The sequence below is a fragment of the Corythoichthys intestinalis genome, chromosome 4 (assembly GCF_030265065.1).
Source record: "Corythoichthys intestinalis isolate RoL2023-P3 chromosome 4, ASM3026506v1, whole genome shotgun sequence".
Taxonomy (NCBI): Eukaryota; Metazoa; Chordata; class Actinopteri; order Syngnathiformes; family Syngnathidae; genus Corythoichthys; species Corythoichthys intestinalis.
Genome location: NC_080398.1, coordinates 29,795,599 through 29,815,314, shown reverse-complemented (window position 1 = coordinate 29,815,314; position 19,716 = coordinate 29,795,599). Strand labels below are relative to the sequence as shown.

Here is a 19,716-nt window from a genome sequence, read left to right as displayed (position 1 = left end):
TCATATCTCACCAATATGAACCTCATTAATTGATAGACTAAATGATTAATGCAGAAATAAATCTGTATGGACGTCTAAGTTCACACTGAAAATTTATTACATCCTAATCTGATGATTTTTCTTAAATCTAGTCGAATAATTTTCACCATCTTGTTTTGAGTATTACGGTAACTCATTCACTCCCAGCCATTTTCACCGGTGCAACCCCCTTCGCTCCCGGCCGTTTTACTGGATTTTGACTGATTTTGCAAGGCCCACAGAAAATTCTGTTCTATTGCTATATAAACATGGAACCCACCAAAACAAAGATTAGACACTCTTCTTTCAGCAGGAAAAAAAGTTAGTTCATATGGTTTTCCATTCTTTAGAAATCAGCATTAGAAAATAGCTTAGTTAGAGCAATTTTCCAATTTCTGATGAAAAAACAGAAATTAAGCTTTTTGTAAACGCCTACATTTCAAATATAACTTTGACTTTAACACAGCTGTTTAACTTAACAACTTATTTTGCTTTAGTTACATCCCAAACATCTGGATGTTTTCCTTTTACAAAATGAGAAACAACAAGACAAATAGAGCTTTTGATAGCAAAGTAACAATTTATTTACACATAACTAACTGAGAGATGACGCTGTGGCTGCGACGGCCGGGGTAAAGTTTTCCCTCATTGCCGCCTGTCTCATAAAGGTGGATTTTTTTTAGTCTTTCCATCACGGACTCAACGGCATCGTCTGTTGCACCCGGTCGTTCTGCTCTGTCATCCAGCGCCTTGCATCCCGGGCATCCTCCCGGTTGTTCTGCTCGGTCGTCCGCCGCCTGGCATCCTGGACATCCGTTCAGTCGTTTTCGGCCTGCGCCCCGGCCATGCGGCCCGCCATTCGTTCCGTTGAATCGGGTTGGGGGTCTTACAAAATGTGCTACTGCCCTCCAGTGGCCAGTTTTATTGCTTTAAAATGGATTTTCAGCTTTGCTTTGGAGCTAAGTTGAATCAGAACCTAGAGCTCTGTCGTGTGAAAAAAAAAAAAACGTAAAAGACGTATGAATACGTCTTTGGTACACTGAAACAATTAAAAATAGAACGTATTTATACGTTTTTGGGAGTAAATGAGTTAAAATCTAGTTAACAGATGAATGTGTCGGATTCTTCCACTTTAAGTAAATATTACTATTTGTTCTTGTTAAGCCCATACATATAAAGTTGGTCATTGTTCACCTAAATCAAGAAAAAAATGCTTTCAAATAATGTTTCGAACAATATCTATTCTTGAATTAAGAACATTTCTGACAAACAAGTTCTTTTAAGATTAAATATATTAATTTTTTGCCTAAAATAAATCTGTTAAGCTCATTTTCAGCCAGCTATTTTTTTATCTCAAGAAATCTGTGTAAAATTTACTTGAAGCACGGGCACATAATTTCACTTATTTCTAGGAGATTTACACTGAAAAGGGTTTTTGCAGTGGATATGTATAGGTTCAGGTGATACACAGTTCGATTCAAACCTTTGTTTTCAAAAACCACTAAAGAAACATTTTGAAAACTTCCAGAATAAATGTCTGGAATTTATTAGCAAATTTAAAAGGCAATATTTAAACACACATTTGTGTATTAACAAGCAAAAGAAATACAACATTTTTAATAATCTCTTAACTATCCAGTAATGCAAAAAATAAATAAATAAATAAACATTTGTCTTAATACCACTTAAAATTGTCTGAATAAATTAAATATCACAAAAAACGTCTTAGTCAGGGAATAACACAAATAAAAATGGAGCCTTCAGGTAAAAAACACTTCTGCTTTTGTTCACAAGCACAGTCAGCAAAAATGAAAGCTCCTTTGGGCTGCTTTAAGACCACATAAATAAAATAAAAATGAACTGGGGAGAAGGGGGTAAACCTTGATTCACTACATTTCTTACAGTTTAATTAACGTTAACAGTAGAAAACATAGGATATTTCTCTCAAAACAGTTTACTCTTTGATTTCCAGAAATTTGCACAGATTAATGTTATGCTAACTCTGATGCAGGTCGGACTTAGAGTAGCAAAATTAGTTGTATGTGCTCCCCACCTCCACAATATTAACGTCTCTCTTTGCATTACTTAGTCGCTGCTGCTGGCAGAAAAAAAATTTCTTTGAAGGGTGCGGAGGAGGCTGCATGTTGTATTTGGGGAGGTGGGTAGCCAATCAAACGTGCGTTTGTGTGAAAAAATGGACTGGCACATTCAACAAGTGAAAAGGGATCAATGTAAGTCTGAACATAATGAAAGTACTGTAATTCACTTAATAATGGTAGGGTCAATTCTATCCTTACAACATATGGGAAGACAATCTATATGAACTATACAACTGAAGTGATTATATAATGCAAATAAGATTCCTTAAAAGGTGGTGAGGACAATTTGAGCTTCCTGAGAAGTTGGGAGTGTTATGTCCCTACCATCCCTATGCAAACGTACGCCCTTGGTTTGGATTTTCAGTGCCATAATAATTTAAATTTTCACTCAACTGTTGATCTTATTTCAGGCGGCCAGCATCAAGGAGGAGCGTGGCGACGCTGTGGAAGTGGAGCTTAGCGACAGCCAGAGACTGATGACGCTGTCCAGAGAGGAGGTGCAACGGATGAACCCACCACGCTTCAGCAAAGTGGAGGACATGGCCGACCTCACCTGCCTCAATGAAGCATCTGTGCTGCACAACCTGAGGGAAAGATACTACTCAGGCTTGATTTATGTGAGCACTCCCAAACTCATTATTCAACAAAGTCATGGAAAATCAAATAGTAATGTCAACACTAGCATGCAAAAGGATACTGTCATTTGCAGTTTAATTGGTATGGGATGAGTGTACCAACTTTTCTGCACTGTCAAATATTCAGCAGCATAAGTCATTCAAATAGGCTGTCAAGTACCATCAAGTCAATTAGTTCAGCTGTCGACGTGCATTAACGGAATGAACGACGGCTGAAGTAGTCGAGCTAAAAAGATTTCGATCAATTTCAGGATGCAGTCACAGACTCAAGTGATCGATCGGGTGCTTTAATGAAAGATGCCAGCCCCATGTGGGTGCTAAATTCCAACCCAAGTAATCATTTTGTGAATGACACTAAACTGACTAGTGTGTTGTCTACACAAACATGAACATTGCTTTTGTGTGGTTGCTGTTACAGAAGCAATTTGGATTTTGAGATTTTTTTTTCTATGAAGTATTAATAGGGAAAGGTATACTACAGTTGTACCTCTACTAAGGAAATTAATTGGTCCTGGAAGTAGTCTTGTAAGCTGAGAATTTCGTAAGTAGAGACGCGTTTTTCATGTAAATGCCCTAAACCGTTTCAAGCCCCCCAAAATTCAGACATAAATCTTTTATAAAGCATAAAAATGCATCAAAAAATGTAACGCATACATGTTACAATTAGATTATTGCACAATAACGAAGAGGATGAATGAAGAGGACGCTGGAATACATACAGTAGAGGTTCCTCTTAGTCAATTGGATGCCAGGAAGCTGCTAGACAAAAGCCAATAGTAGAGCAGCTATAAGTATAAGGCTGCAGTTATCGATTATTTAAGTAATCGATTAATCTATGAATGAGTTTTTTTTTTTTTTTTATCGAATAATTGGATTAGGAATATTGAATACGTCAAAGAATATATTATAGGAGATATAAAACAGGCTTGGTAAGATTGCACTTTCAAAAGAGCATTAACTACGAATACAAAATAATATTCCCGAGTGTTTTTTCATACTCTGCGAGGTTTCACTTTGATTTCACAAGAGCAATAAATACTTTTAAAAACAAATTGTAAGACCTGAGTTTAGCCTCAAACGGTATTAAAAAAAATAAAATAAGGATCGAAGTACAACAAAAGAACAATTGGATAACTTGCTTCGCAAATTTTGCTAGCTTAAATGCTATAAAATGCTAACTTTTTTTTATAATGCTCAACAAATCGTTCATATGCGTATTCCCTCAAAAAACTGCTAAATATACCTTTAAACTAAATTACGAATGCCTAAACAATCATATTATCGCAAACAAAAATTTACAACTGTATGTTGGTCTTAACATGGAGCAGCTGGATCCAGCCGTGTTAGATGTTATACTTACTGTTGCCACTAGAGGGAAGTGTATCCACCCAAATGAATAAAACTAAATGCAGAAATTTGATAACAAACCATTACAACGCCACTAATTAAACAAATCCTCGAAGCAGCAAAATTTGATTTGAAGCTTTTTTTTAATTAAATTACTCGAATTAATCGATTAATTGTTGCAGCTCTATGAAAGTATGTTATGCTCAGTAAACTCTGGGAGCTGAATGTAGCAGTCCATACTGTATTTTTGCCTCGTATCCATATATTTCCTTCGTAACAAGTGGCAATAGTTTCCTGTTGATGTGTCGTAACCTGAAAGTTCCGTTTGTAGAAATGTTCGTAGGGGTACCACTGTACTTTTCAACAAATGTATAAAAGCAGCCTTTCCCAAATTGTTTTGAAGCTGCAATATAGAATTCAACAAAATGAACAAAACAATTGCGTTATAATGAGGAGGGAAAAAATGATTGGGTAAAAGATAGTTTACATGTATTAGAATAAAAAAATCCTAAAATGTTATTTATCCAAGGGAAAATGTCTTCATTTGACAATTTTTTTTTTTTCAAAGAGCAAAATTATAATGAAAAAAAATAAGTTTAGACTATTAGAAAATGTCGTCAGAGCAAAAGTTTATTATTGCTTGAAAAAAGTAGATTTTATGATGAAATAAAAGTCGGAAGTCAGCAATTGTTTTTATTCTACAAAAAAGTTGAATGGAAAATTAAGGATATATTTTATGAGAATTAAAATCTAAATAGCCATCAAAAACTGTTCGTAATTAGAAAAAAAAAAAGTTTTGTTTTTTTTTTCCAAATTATTTCATAATTCTCGAATCATAATTTTATATATATATATATATATATATATATATATATATATATATATATATATATATATATATATATATATGGTTTTTTTTTAAATTCAGACTGGATAAAATAAAAGTAATATTGTTTTTTTTAAAAATTATTTTATGATGGAAATGTTATGTCAAAAAATGTATTTTACAGGAAAAAAAGGTGATAGCTATTAGAGAATAAAATGACTACTGGGATAAATAAGTACAAATTTTACCAGAATAAAATTGCCATACATAAAAATATTTCATTTAAAATAATCAATATTACAAGTTGTAACTTTATGCTTTTCATGTTCCTTATTAATGCGCTATAGCTTTATGAAAGACAAGGTAATAAATTCCATGAAGTAAATTGTTTCATGGATCAAACATTATTAATTCTAGATCATATTTCAGTTTGGCTGTTTTTTTAAATCCGTTTAAAGGATTGTTTTTGTGACTGTTTTTCAAATGTACTTAAAGCAATGCCCTTTCTTGTGGGAAAGGAAAGCTACCTTTGCCACTCATTGAAGGGTGGGTGAACTGACTCAGATTTCCTATATTTACAGACATATTCCGGCCTTTTCTGCGTGGTGGTTAACCCCTACAAGAACCTTCCCATCTACACCGAGAACATTGTGGAAATGTATCGGGGCAAAAAGCGGCATGAGATGCCGCCTCACATTTACGCCATATCTGAAGCGGCCTATCGCAGCATGCTGCAAGGTACTTAGCGCTGCTATCTTTGACCTCTCTGAGGATGTAGCAACACCCGAGCATCTGCTATCAGTTCGGCATGACTGGAATGCACTGCTCAATCTCTTGCATGATCTTTGATCGTGTGTCCACACAGTGGCCGCTATTCCAAGGCGTGGTATTACCCTTATCAAAAGTGGATATAAATTAGTTGAGATTGTATTTTTCTTCAAAGTGCCAAGGAGTGGCTTTGCCAACACAACTGTAGGCATGGTGTATGTAACTCAATGCTGGTTGTAAGTAGGGCTGGGCGATATGGCCTTAACTATGGATCACGGAAAATTGAGCAGATTTACCTCGAAAAGGATAAATGACGATAAATTCGCCCAAGCCTACTGTTATATCATTTGAAAATCTGAATCAATGCATTAAATACAAATTAACTGTTTCTTGTTGATTTATTTACCAGCTTTCAATTTAACAATTGTACATGCTGTCTAAACATTAAGTATATAAAAAATTCTTGTAAGCAATAACAATTCAAGTACTGTATGAACATTTATAACGGCTTGTATGACTTGAACAATGTATATTATAAAAATCAATACTACGACTGTGCAAACATGTCATTTAAACACAATTTACAGCTTGAACAGTACACTTCAAACAACGTATTGTTAATGGCAGCTATGACATAATTACTCAACACAAGTGTTTACTTAAAGGTTTTAGGTATTTTTTTACCAGGGCCTTTTTTTTTTTTTTTTAATAGATGCACGCACACACATGCACCCCCCACGCAGACACACGCACATTAAAGCTATATTGCTCTTATGGCAATGAAACATGTAAGATTGTATGATGGCAGTAATGAGACAGAATACCAGAATGACAAAATTAAGAAAGCACATACAGAAAAATAGCTGTTGCCATTAAACGGTCACTGTTGGATTATAATTTATGCTGAATGCTTTACCATCATAAAAGATTTCAAAGAAATCACACACATACACAGATGAAAAATAACGCGACATACTAATTGCTAGATGCAGTCCATGCACAATCATTAAGTTCAGCCGTTTCGACAATGTTAGAGCCGCTATCCAACTCTCACGTTCATTTGTAGCTGCTGTTAGCCGCTAGCGTTAGCCAGTGGCCTGGCTACCAGTAGAAAGTACTGAAAACACAAGCTCCTGAAATCGTGAGAACCAGGGAGGAAAGCGGTTAAAAGCCTGTCTGAAGGCTCCCAAGAGTCTACTTAATGTCGGGTGAAAGTTTGGCGAAGCTACCTTAAGCCCGACTCATCATGTTTGCTTGTAGCGTTAGCTGCTAGCATTAGCCTACCGGGCTTCTGTTTGTTTTTGAGTTCCTGATAACCACGTGACTTCATACGTAAGCACACAGAGGGGAATGAACATAGCCGAATAATGGAGAGTCAATGCAGGATGAAAAGACAATATTTTTTTGTTTTATTAAATTACCGAATTTACCGACATGGTCAAAATTATGTCCGTCATCGTGAAAAATTTCGGTAATGGTAAATTTTCGGTTCACCGCCTGGCTCTAGTTGTAAGTAATTGATTTCGAGGTGGCCAAAGTACTTCGTTCATGTGTGGTTTAAAAAAAATAAAATAAGAAAATGGTAAAAATAAAAGTCAGGATTATATACAATACGATTGTATGCAATTATATACGTTTTGATAACTTGATGCAACTGTATGCTAGCAGTCTACTCAACTGAACTTGACTCACTTTACCAAAACGAGTTTGGAAGTAAATCTTGAAAAAGAGGCTTCAAGCGGTTTAATACCACTCCCAGTCAAAGTTTGCTGTCAAACTAAACATAAAATAGTTATTTACACACTATAATCACAGACCTTTGACTTAACTCTGCTTAGCTTAATTCCAATAGACATTTCTAAATGATAAACAGGCTAACAAATAGCATCTAGGTGGCCACGCTTAGCAGCAAATATGTATAGAACAGATCAATATTACAAAACTCAAAACAAAGATAATTACACATTGTGTATTTAAAAAACAATATAGTTTTATTGTGTATTTAAATAACCCAATAGTTGTGCCCTATGTCTACTTAGCTTCTATCAGACAAGGCTAAACAATTAACAGCCTAATGAATAGCGTCAACGTGGCTTCGCTAAGCAGCAAATATTTAAAAATAAATAAATAATATATATATATATATATAAAATCCAGAACATGTGCACATATTTATTCACAACAGAAATGACTTATAACTACAGCTTTTGAGTCACTTATTATGATTAACACTATTATATATTCTACCTTTTTTAGCCGGGTTGTGAATGATGATTTGAGATATGCAGCTGGAAAACACAACAAAAATTTTAGCAAAGCGACAAAAGGGATAATAAAAATCTACCAACTGGAAATATGGGAAGCGAGTATTGTAAAAGCAGGTTTATTGAGCAATATCTCAGCCCCAGGGTGTCCTCCTACGATAACAGGATGGGGCAGATTAAATTCTGGGTCTATGTGTTAGCCACCACCCTAAAGGTTGAGCTGCAGGCATGTTACTGCGGCGACAGAACCAGTAGGACCAGTATGAATTCTTCTCCTCTTGAACACGCAAGAAATGCTAAAAGCAGTTACAAGTAGCCGGGCGCCAAAAAAATGTCCAGTTGAGGGCTGCCAGCAGAAGAAAATGGGCCCAGGACCTCTTTTAGGGTTCTAATTTGGCATGCAAAGAGTAGAATGCAATGAAAGGAGTCAACGTCACGACACTTGAATCACTTAGCACTTTTTTAACATGCGATTTGTCTATGAATCACTATGCAAATAGGTGATGTAACTATTTTAACACAGTTTTTTTTCTGCCTTTATGCAGATCGAGAAGATCAGTCAATCCTGTGCACGTGAGTACGCTATAGTTGCTGCATTTGTTTTGCCTTGAGGGAACTGTCAAGTTCACCCATTTCAGACATTAGTGTCTGTCATGATTTTAAGTAAATCTGATTGTTTTCACGCTGTCCTAGTGTTTCCCATCCTTTATGGAGACAAAATGTATATTTTAGAAAACTGCACAACCCTCAGTCTCACAAAAAATGTTACCAAAAGTACTGAGTGCATTTCCAGAATTATTTAATTTTAGTCTAACTTTAAGTACTAATCTACTTAATCTGTGGCTATTTTACATGTAGTCAATAACCCTTTCTTAAGGGTACCACAGATAGAAAGAAGTGTAGTTCTTAAAAGATAAATGTTAGTATGAGTGAGTTATAACAATTTGATATTAAAACCCCTTTCATTGTTTTCGTTTTAATAAAATTATGTAAAATTAGTTTAACTAGTAGGTCGCCATTGTTGACGACGCGATGCACTCTGGGCGGTGACGTCACAGTGTAAAAAAAAAAACCAAACCAAAAAAAAAAAAACGGTCCCTTTTTAGCTACATAAACATGTCGTTGGGTCTGCCCTTCCAATTTGAACCCGAGTGGAAAAGGGATTAGCAGGACAGCGCTGTCGACCACAGGACTATACTTCCGCATGACGTTAATGATTTTCCTTATAAAGCAATCGCAACCCACAAGCGTCGTCTGTCTCTGTCGGGTTGGGATAAAAAAATTTTAAAAAACAAGGGAAAACCGCGGTGTGAGGCATTCAAACGAAAAAAACAAGTCAATGATGCAACTAATAACGAAGGGATGTACAAACTGTCAGATAGCAGCAAGTCAATTTTCAGCAAGCCGCCTAGGATCGGTTTAAAGACACTGCTGATGAGCTGGGATTGGATGCAGGTACAATGTTTGGAACTCATTCCACAGCTCTGTAACAAATCTGACCAGTAGCAGAATGTGACAAAATCATGCCAGTCGTCATACTAGCTTCGCTTGCTAGCTAGCACAGCTATTCTCCCGGTCCAGCCCAAGCTCGTCATCACCCACAATGTCCATTGCGCGTGTAAAACATGACGCCCTCCATAGGTCAAAACATATACTAAATATTATAGATTTTTAAATCAATGGCAATAATATATGTGTTTCTAATGATATATTTTAGTAAGAAAACAATTGTGGCTTATTAGAGCCTACAAGTATTATCGTCCGAGGTTCCATTTACATAGGTTTTTAGGAGTAACCTGTTTATGCAAGACCATGCAAATATGTTCAAAACCCAAATATGCTCAAGTTCCACTTAAAAAAAAAAAAAAAAAACTTATTACTGGGGTGTTATAGGGCTGGTTGATTTTGAGGTCAAGATCGAAGATCGGAGCTGTGTCACATTTCATCCACTATTACCGTATTGGCCCGAATATAAGACGGTGTTTTTTGCATTGAAATAAGACTGAAAAAGAGGGGATCGTCTTATATTCGCGGTCTAGACATTATACCCATTCATGATGCTAGATGGCGCCAGATATCATTGAAGCGATGTTCTGTCATGACAGATCTCAGTTACTCTCAAGTTTAACCAGTTTGCATTATTTTATTACAGTGTTTGTCCTTATTCAGATTTGTTTCAAGACTACAGTTACAGTTAGACTTCCCTTTGATGGTTAATGCAGTTATTGCAATTTTGTTGTTTCATCACAATAGATGCGTTTATTTACATTTCAAAAACCAGAAGCCATTCATTTACGAATGTGATTGCACTTTAGTTTAGATATTTAAATGTTCAGATATTAAGATTTGAATGATGCAAAATAACATGCTTTTTCTCTCAAATATATTGTTATAATGATTTGTTTCGGATGTACTGTAATTATTTTCTGTATAAAGATTAATTTGGTGTTGAAAAAGTCTTTTTTTCAAACTTGAGTCTTGAAAAAGAGGGGGTTGTCTTATAATCAGGGCCGTCTTATATTCGGGCCAATACGGTACATATGTAGATGCAAACTGACTAGTTTGACAGTTATGGAATAGTTCTTCAAAGAGAATCCAATGTTGGCAGTTTTTAGGTTCCTTATTACGGCTTTATGTTAGGCTGTCACATAGACGTCCAATCTGCTTGAAGTGGGAGGGATGGCAGCGAATTAACGAATGTCACCCTCGTAGTTCAAATGGATTGGACGTCTACTTGTGATAAACTCATTCATAGCAAAAGGATGAAAATAGCTTGTTCACTGAAACATGGACGAGAAGATGAGCAATTTTCACTTTGGATTGTGCATCGTGGGTTATAGGGGCGAGTCTGGCGCAGGCAAAACAGAAAACACGAAGAAAGTCATTCAGTATCTGGCTCACGTCGCTTCTTCTCACAAGGGCGCTACCCCGAACAGGACCAAAGAAGCTTTACAGGTATGATGTAATTTTGTTTCCGTTATAAATTCTTCAATCCTCGGTAATTCTGCCGGCTCACGTTACGCTGTGTGATTATGCTTACGACTGCATTTTTTTTGCTCCTTGAAATATGAACACATGGAATTCACTCTTCAGCTTTATCTCCACTACTATTTCCTGATTTGAAAATTACACTTTAGATTGTATCCCCTGCTTTTTTCCGCGTCTTCCTTCCTGCATCATTTCTTTCCTGCACCATTTCTCCTTTTTATTCCTCTGTATCTCTTTAACTGCATGCTCAGATGGATGGCAATCGCTCCTTAACCAGGGGCACCACTTTGGTGAACAAGGTGAGTTGCCTCTTTTCCGCTATCCTAGTCTCTGCTTTTTTCCTCAACCTTCTGACGTACTACCAACAGTAACTGAATAAGTAACAGTGACTCATACCTGTCGTTTTTTGCATGTTAACAGCTTTAATTTTTTTCATATAATTATTCTTGTCTTTTTGTCCCATTTTTTTATCCCATCTGTGTTCACCTGACAACTCAATCCCTCCAATTTTCTGCACAATTCCTCAGATTATGCAATATGTGAGTATGCACTAATTTTGGGGTGTTTATTGGTGGATGAAGGCTTGAAGAATATTAACAATCTTCATCAAATAAATGTGTCACATTTGTAGTGTATGCATGTTTGAATGTAAATATCTACCTCAAGGTAAGTAGTTTATGAAGAGTGTGTCTTTAAATTGTGTACAAACAACCGTACTTCAACATAAGTTGGCATTGCGCAAACACAAGTATTTGCCATTGGAAATATTGAACATGTTTCTCTGGAAAGCCATTTGAGTATTTAGAAATAAAGATTCTATTCTATTCTATTTACAAGCACGACTTGTTATAAAAAAGTGTACTAGTTACATAAAACAGGGCTAGACTGGAATATATTTTTGAAACATTGATAAATAATTTCCAAGCACTAGTAGGAATAATAAAGTGTGTACTAGCCACACAAAAACAGGACTACACTGGAAAATATTTGTTAAAACGGTGAAAAATCATACTGTTTCTGACTTTGGATGGTGGAGATGTTCAAAATTGGTCTGTTTGCAGAGGCGGGGCTAGAGGGTAGGCAAGCCAGGCAGTTGCTTGGGGCCATGGCCAATAACTGAGCCCCAGTGGGCACTCAAAATGTACTTCACAGCAGTGTTGTTTTTAGCAGTCCGTTTAATTTTCCTTAGTCTTAGTCATATTTTAGTCATTTCAAAATGTGTTTGTCTTCGTCTAGTTTTAGTCGACATTTACTCAATGTTTTCGGCTGTAAAATCCAAACCTTTTACTCTAAAAATAAAGGTTTTTAACTATTTCAAAAGAACATTGACATACGAGCGTATATTGTAGCATATACAAATCTATCACCAACCTGGTGATAATGCACACTCAGCAGAAAAACAGTACAGTAATCCCTCGTTTTTCGCAGTTATGGGGACCAGACCCACACCCGCCGCAATAAGTGAGTGTGATAAGATAAAACTGCGAAGCAGGACCCCCCACACACCCCCCAAAAAAATATTATGTGTGTGTGTTCAATGTATTCAGATTTATCATTGGAAAGAGATACATATAAGGTAAATGCTTCATTGAGTGAGTCCACTCGAATCCACTCAAGCTGCTCACTTGCACACAATGAGTTGCCACAGCAACTGTTTAACAAGTTAAACGATGTTGACGCATGCAGCCCTTCGAGGTTTCGGCTTACAAGCATCTCTGGCAAGGTCAAACCTTACTTGTCTGTCAATCATCGTTAACTTCAATAAGCAAAGAACAGCAGCAGGAGCGAGAGTGATGGACTACGTGATCAGATCGGGACAGCTCTATAAAATTCTGCATTTATTTATTTATTTATTTTAATTGAAAACAAAAAATCCGCATTGGACTAAGGCAGTACTTCTCAAATAGTGGGGCGCCCCCCCTGGCGCAGAGCAATGCCAGGGGGGGCGCATGTGACCTCGGGGAACATGTTTTTTTTTTTTTTTTTTTTTTTTTGCCGTACTGGAATAAAGTGTACTTGCACATCCACTCAGTAGGTGGCAGTGGCACTCTCATTTTCAGAGTGCGCGCAGTATTTTTGAACTAAGGAAGAGCACTCAGCACACACAGACAACAGATATGAAGAGCAGTGTGCCACCGCCGTTTTCGAAAGCCGTTTCCGACCGGACTCACTCACGCAGCGACCCACTGTCTTGTCCGGTTCTCACGTCGCCGCCCGAGAAGTGCCATTTTCGGCTTTGGATCGTCACGACGACTGCCCTCACCTGCGGTTCTACCTCGGCCGCCGTGAATGCGCTTTTTTCGTGCCGTTTGCCTTTTAGCTTTGACTTTTAATACAGTGGGTGATGATGAAAGACCACTGTTTACTGTGTCTAAAAATAATTATAGCAGACAGCAAGAAGCCAAATCAATTAAGACGCCACTTAAAGACATTAGACCCCAATCTCATTGTTAAGCCGCTTGATTTTTTCAGTGAAAACGTGCTGAATATTGCCAACAATCGTCCTGCTTTGTCAGTGTTATATCAGTAAGCCAGTGAGCATTGTTAGCATGCTAATTGCAAAATAACTCCACACCATTGCAAAGGAGGTAAATACTGTGAGCAGCGAAAATAAAAACTGTCCTGTCCAAGGACACTTTTTTTCCCCTTTTATTCAGATTTGTTTTTTCGGTCAAATTTTTTGGCACATTGTCCTCATGAGTGAATGTTTCTAATCAATTTTAATTTGGTATTATTTACTGATTTTATTACATTTTATTTTTCTGTAACAAATGGTCAAAAATGTACCTTGAGTGTATTTTTTAGTTTGGATGTGAATTTTTTTTTTTTTAATTCAGGCAAATTGATGCACGTCAAGTCTTCTCTTTTACAAACAAAACAATGTAAATAAAGTTATACTTTATTATAAGTTGATCTATGTTACTTTTTTCTTTATTAGAAAAAAAGGACACAATGTTAGGCAGATGCGTATTTATAATAGTAATTTTATAGACAAATGATACTATTTACAGTGGCGGCAGAGAGTTTGGGGGGGGCGCGAAACATTTACGTCTTCCTTGGGGGGGCGTGACAGAAAATAATTGAGAAGCACTGGACTAAGGGCACGAAGTTTGAAGCACGAAGTAGCGAGACATCACTGTACACTATTTTCAAATCATTATACCCTATCTGGACGTCACGAACTGTATGTAAAATAAGTTTTCCGGCGGTTTAAGAGGACACTCTCCTTTAGCATTAGCCTAACATGTAAATTTGAATTAGCACCATTTTATGTACTACTCAAAACAAGTTTGGGTTGTGGGGTAAAATTTTATAAGGAAAGTGAGATCCACAATAATCTATGTACTGTAGATTAATGTATTAATTGTCATGGGTACTGAAGCGGATCCCTTCTGATTTGGGGCAAAAAAAAAAACACAGCCAGTCAGTCCACTTTAAGTCAAACATTAATAGGTTTCAATACCTTTTGCATAACTAATTATTCTCAAAAAGCAAAATTCACAAGTTCAACCACTGAATTTCCAAGGTTTTCACTTTCCGGTGCTTCCAAACTCTCTATCTCTTTGGCAACCTGCTGAGTACGGAAACATTGAACAGATGCAAGCATTCCAAAGTTTAGAGGTGAAAATAAGTTCACTTGGAAAGTTGACAATGTATTTTCTTCTTACATTTCACTTCAAAGTTCAGTGTGTGATGATACTCAGCCTGCATATGCATAAATTGTATTATGGTTAATGGTCACTAAAAGATAGAAGGGATTGTACGGGATTGTTAGAGTTAAAGTTCTTTTCTACTCCACGCATGCTCCACCAATGCCCTAATGAGTCCACAGAGCCCTGATGTTTTAAATGTGAGCTCCACCAATGCCGGATGAGTTCACAACAGAGCCCTGATATTTTAACTGAGACTGCCCACAAAAAGCCCTTTTTCTTACCTTCAATAGTCATCACTTGACAAAAACGCTTTTTTAACCCACTTAAGACTCGATACGAACTATTTATTACGTTTCTCGTGCTGATTTGATGAGCTCGTCGCTTTATGTTCGTCCTTGTAAAAGCAAGCGCGTCATGCACAAGCTGCAGTTACGCTTTAGGCTGGATGCGGCACTCACGAGTAAAAAAGTGACAAACCCCGTCTAGTCCTTTTAAGGATAATGTTGAATTTATTTTCCACATCAATAACCTACAGTCCCTTCCAAAAGTATTGGGAAAGCGCAGGCAGTTTCTTTGTGTTTGTTGTGTACTGAAGACGTTCGGGTTTCAGATCAAATACATGAGTATTTTTATCTTGATGTGTTAAACAACTCACGATAGAGCAACTTTTGTTTGAAGCCAAATTTAGTTATGGTGAATTTGTTATCCTCAAACCTTTAAAGCAACAACTGCATTAAACCTGAAGCTTGTTGACTTCACCAGATAATTTATTTCTTCATTTAGAAAGCCTTTTCAGGCCTTAACGGCAAAATGCATTCTCTATTAGGTTAAGGTCTTATAATTGACTTAGCCAGTCTAAGACCATCAATATTTTCCACAAATATATGTAAAATAGCATAACTAAAACCAAATGTTTTGAAGGACTGTTAGTGTTCATGGTATTTTTTTTTCATAAACAACAAACAATGGCTGATTAGTACCTAATTACCTATTAAGAAAAATGCTGACTGACTTATAGTGAAATGCAGCATGCCCATTCAAGTTCTGTATGTTCTAAAAATGGCTTTTTGCCATTGGAACTTGTTTGATCATGATGACAGAAATGGTAGTGTGACTGATGGCGTCTTGATAAGCTTTTCTACGCGTCCACTTGTGCTGATTGTCTTTGCACCGTCCGTCACTGGCTGCTGCACTGACACTGCAAAACAGCTGCAGTAATGCATTGCAGCAGGCGAGACCGAGCCAATATGAGCTGAAGCTGCCCCCGTTTGCCCTACAACAGTGGTTCTCAACTCAAGATATCCAGCCGTTCCCTCATGAAAGCCCATTGTTCTGACAAGCGTTGAGAACCATTGTTGTGTGTGAGTGAGTGCGTCACTTTGTATGTGCGCTGTGGTTATTTTTGGCTATCCTTTGGTGTGACTGCTCCTGAAAGATGACTCGTGAATATTTTTAAATCTTCAAAACCATTGTTTTCACAAAAAATAATGAAGAATTGTTCTTTACAATTGTATCGTGTGTAAAGTTAAAATGATTTGGGCGTGATTGATTCCACAGGGGGAGCTGGAGAAACAATTGCTGCAAGCCAACCCCATACTGGAGGCCTTTGGCAATGCAAAAACTACTAAGAATGATAATTCTTCAAGATTTGTAAGAGCTATTTTAATTTTTTCTTTACCTACACCTTGAATTGAGTTTGACTTTTTATTTAAAAACTTCTCTTTCCTCAGGGTAAATTCATCCGCATTAATTTTGATGTTACGGGATACATCGTTGGTGCCAATATCGAGACCTGTATCCTTTTCACAGTAGAGTATTATAAGTCAAGGTCGAGGCTAAAATAAACCTCTAATTTGGTGTTATCCCAATGTAAAAGAGGCCATTGTCGTCTCTTCTTCCTTCCTCCTTCCCCGCTTACGTGATATCAGCGTGTCAACATCCTTGACTTGTAAACTTTAGACCTCCTGGAAAAGTCCCGGGCCACCCGGCAGGCCAAAGATGAGAGAACATTCCACATCTTTTACCAAATGTTGCATGGAGCTCCTGAGGCAACTAAATGTGAGTCCAAAAGATGAACTTTGATAAAAAACATAGGGATCATTCCAAAATTGGAGGACATTTTCGCTTCAATGTTCTTGAAAAATAAACCTTCACTTTCCTGATTGTATGGTACAATTTTTTAAATAATGAGTCATTATTGTATGAGGCATAGTCATAGTAATGGTTGCAGGTAACATGGGTGAAAATCTGTAGCCTACTAATGTTAGATTTTTTTTTAAGAGTATAAGTAGCGGTTTGGCTAGTGGCTACCATTGACAAACAGGATAAACTTGTACATTTACCAACGTGAAAAAAAAATACAATTTTTTTTGGCAGAGTCACAGCAACAGGGATCTAGCTAACAGGGGTGCAAATTGGTACTAATGTTGGATTTTTCTCAGGACAGGAAACTATGGTATTGTTGTACTGGACTGTACTGTACTGTACTGTACTGTCGTAACTGTTTAGCTAGCCATTACTGCTGACCAAAACAATAAAAAAATATTTAAATGAGTAAATAAAAATACAAAAAAATATATATCCCTGGCATAGTCACAGTAATGGGACTTCAGGTAACAGGGGTTGCAAAGCTCTACTAATGTTAGCTTTTCATCCACCTATCCATCCATCCATCCATCCATCATCTACTGCTTAGTCTGGGGTCAGGTTGCGGAGGCAGCAGCTTTAGCAGGGAAGGCCAGACTTTTCTCTCCCCAGCCACTTCAACCAACTCCTCCGGCGGGATCCAAAGGCGTTCTCAAGCTAGCCGAGAGACGGTCTCTCCAGCGTGTCCTGGGTCATCCCCGGGGCCTTCCGCCGGTGGGACATGCCCGGGACACCTCCAGGGAGGCATCCGTACCAGATACCCAAGCCACCTTTACTGGCTCCTGTCAACGTGGAGGAGTAGCGGCTCGACACCGAGTCCCTCAGGATGACCGAGCTTCTTACCCTCTTTCTAAGAGAGAGCCCTGACACGCTGGAGAGGAAACTAATTCCGGCCGCTGGTATCCGGGATTTTGTTCTTTCGGTCATGACCCACAGCTTGTACCATGCGTGAGGTAGGAACGTAGATTGACTGGTAAATCGAGAGCATCGCCTTTCGGCTCAGCTCCTTCACTACTACGGACCGGTGCACAGTCTGCATCACAGCAGACGTTGCACCGATCCGCCTGTCGATCTCCCGCTCCCTCCTACCCAGGGGCAGGATCTCATCTCTGACCCGGAGTGGGCACGCTACCCTTTTTCGACTGAGGACCATGGTGTCGGATTTGGAGGTGCTAATGTTCATCCCAACCGCTTCACACTCGGCTCCGAACCGCGCCAGTGAAGAGTTGGAGGTCACGGCTTGATGAAGCCAACAGCACCACATCATCTGCAAAAAAGCAGAGATGCAATGCTGAGGCCACCAAACCAGACCTCCTCAACGCTTCAGCTGCGCCTAGAAATTCTGTCCATAAAATTTATGAGCAGAATCGTTGACCAAGGCCAGGCTTGGCGGAGTCCAACCCTCACTGGGAACGAATTCGACTTACTGCTGGCAACACCGGTCGTACAGGGACTGAACAGCCCTTACCAAGGGGCTCGGTGCCCCGTACTCCCAGAGCACCACCCACAGGACTCCCAGAGCCACATGGTCGAAAGCCTACTCCAAATCTAAAAAACACATGTAGACTGGTTGGGTGAACTCCCATGCACCCTCGAGTACCCTGCCAAGGGTGTAGAGCTGGTCCACTGTTCCACGGCTAGGACTAAAACCACACTGTTCCTCCTGAATCCGAGCAAAACGTTAGCTTTTCCTTAAAATATGAAAATATTTGGTATCATGTTTGGTATAGTCATAGTAACAGGATTGCAAGTCTCTACTAATGTTACCTGTTCTTAAGGAGTAGAAGCTAGCTGTTTGTTTAGCTGTTTAGCTAGCTGTTATTGCTGACCAAGAGGACAAACTTATCGATAAAATTATTGCCTAATTCATTATTTACAATATGGAAATACACTAGTCCCCAGATTACGACGTACCCGATTTACATAATTTCTTTTACAACACCGGAGTCTCGTCTGCCGTTTTGTCTCCAGCCATTTTTTTTTTTTTTTGGGCAGTTCGGTCAACGGTACCTAGTTCCCGTTGCCAGTCTTCATGTCAGGATCTCTCATGTTTTTTTACTTTATTTTATTAATATAATATATTAGAGCTGTCAAAATTATCGCGTTAACGGGCGTTAATTCATTTTTTAAATTAATCACGTTAAAATATTTGACGCAATTAACGCAGATGCCCCGCTCAGGGAGTTTTAAATGACAGTACACATTGAAACGCTCACTTGTTGTGTTTTATGGAGTTTTGCCGCCCTCTGCTGGCGCTTGGGTGCGACTGATTTTATAGGCATCCATGAGCATTGAGTAAGTAATTATTGACATCAACAATGGCGGGCTACTAGTTAGGGCCCGAGCACTGAGCGTGCGAAGGCCCTATTGTTTTGCAAAGGATTATTATTAGGGCCCGAGCACTAAGCGTGCGAAGGCCCTATTGTTTTGCAAAGGATTATTATTATTATTATTATTATTATTAGGGCCCGAGCACTAGGCGTGCGAAGGCCCTATTGTAATGCAAAGGATTATTATTAGGGCCCGAGCACTAGGCGTGCGAAGGCCCTATTGTAATGCAAAGGATTATTATTATTAGGGCCCGAGCACTAGACGTGCGAAGGCCCTATTGTAATGCAAAGGATTATTATTATTATTATTATTATTATTATTATTCTTCTTTCTTCATGGCAAATGAAAATGGCCAATTTGGAGGCCTGAACATGCACGAAAAGTCACCAAAATTTGCACATACGTGCAGATTTGCGTAAATTTCGATAATCTTGCGTCGTTTTGAAAAAATGTCAAAAAATGGCTCAGTGGCGCCCCCTTGACCCTTAAAATTTTCAAAAAGGCCTCTCCTCTCAGGTTTTCAACGTAGAGCAATGAAATTTGGGGAGTAGATACCTTATGCCTAACTGTTCAAAAAAGCCTCTTGCACCCATATTCCAAATCCAACAGGAAATCGGGTATTTTGGATCGAATGTGAAATTT

At 38.1% G+C, this 19,716-nt stretch overlaps 1 protein-coding gene across 7 annotated transcripts in view; it reads left to right on the top strand.

Annotated features, from left to right (window-relative positions):
- The window catches only part of myh14 (myosin, heavy chain 14, non-muscle), a 119,491-nt gene that overhangs the window by 19,080 nt on the left and 80,695 nt on the right, over positions 1–19,716 (top strand). For 4 of the 7 annotated variants that reach the window (XM_057833891.1, XM_057833890.1, XM_057833895.1 and 1 more), the window contains exons 3-10: positions 2,528–2,734; positions 5,507–5,663; positions 8,503–8,530; positions 10,798–10,912; positions 11,197–11,244; positions 16,156–16,248; positions 16,329–16,392; positions 16,558–16,656. In XM_057833891.1, coding sequence (XP_057689874.1) covers positions 2,528–2,734; positions 5,507–5,663; positions 8,503–8,530; positions 10,798–10,912; positions 11,197–11,244; positions 16,156–16,248; positions 16,329–16,392; positions 16,558–16,656 — 811 coding nt within the window. Of the gene's footprint in view, positions 1–2,527; positions 2,735–5,506; positions 5,664–8,502; positions 8,531–10,797; positions 10,913–11,196; positions 11,245–11,472; positions 11,485–16,155; positions 16,249–16,328; positions 16,393–16,557; positions 16,657–19,716 lie in introns of all 7 variants that reach the window. The other 3 variants (XM_057833893.1, XM_057833896.1, XM_057833892.1) reach the window with 2 other exon arrangements.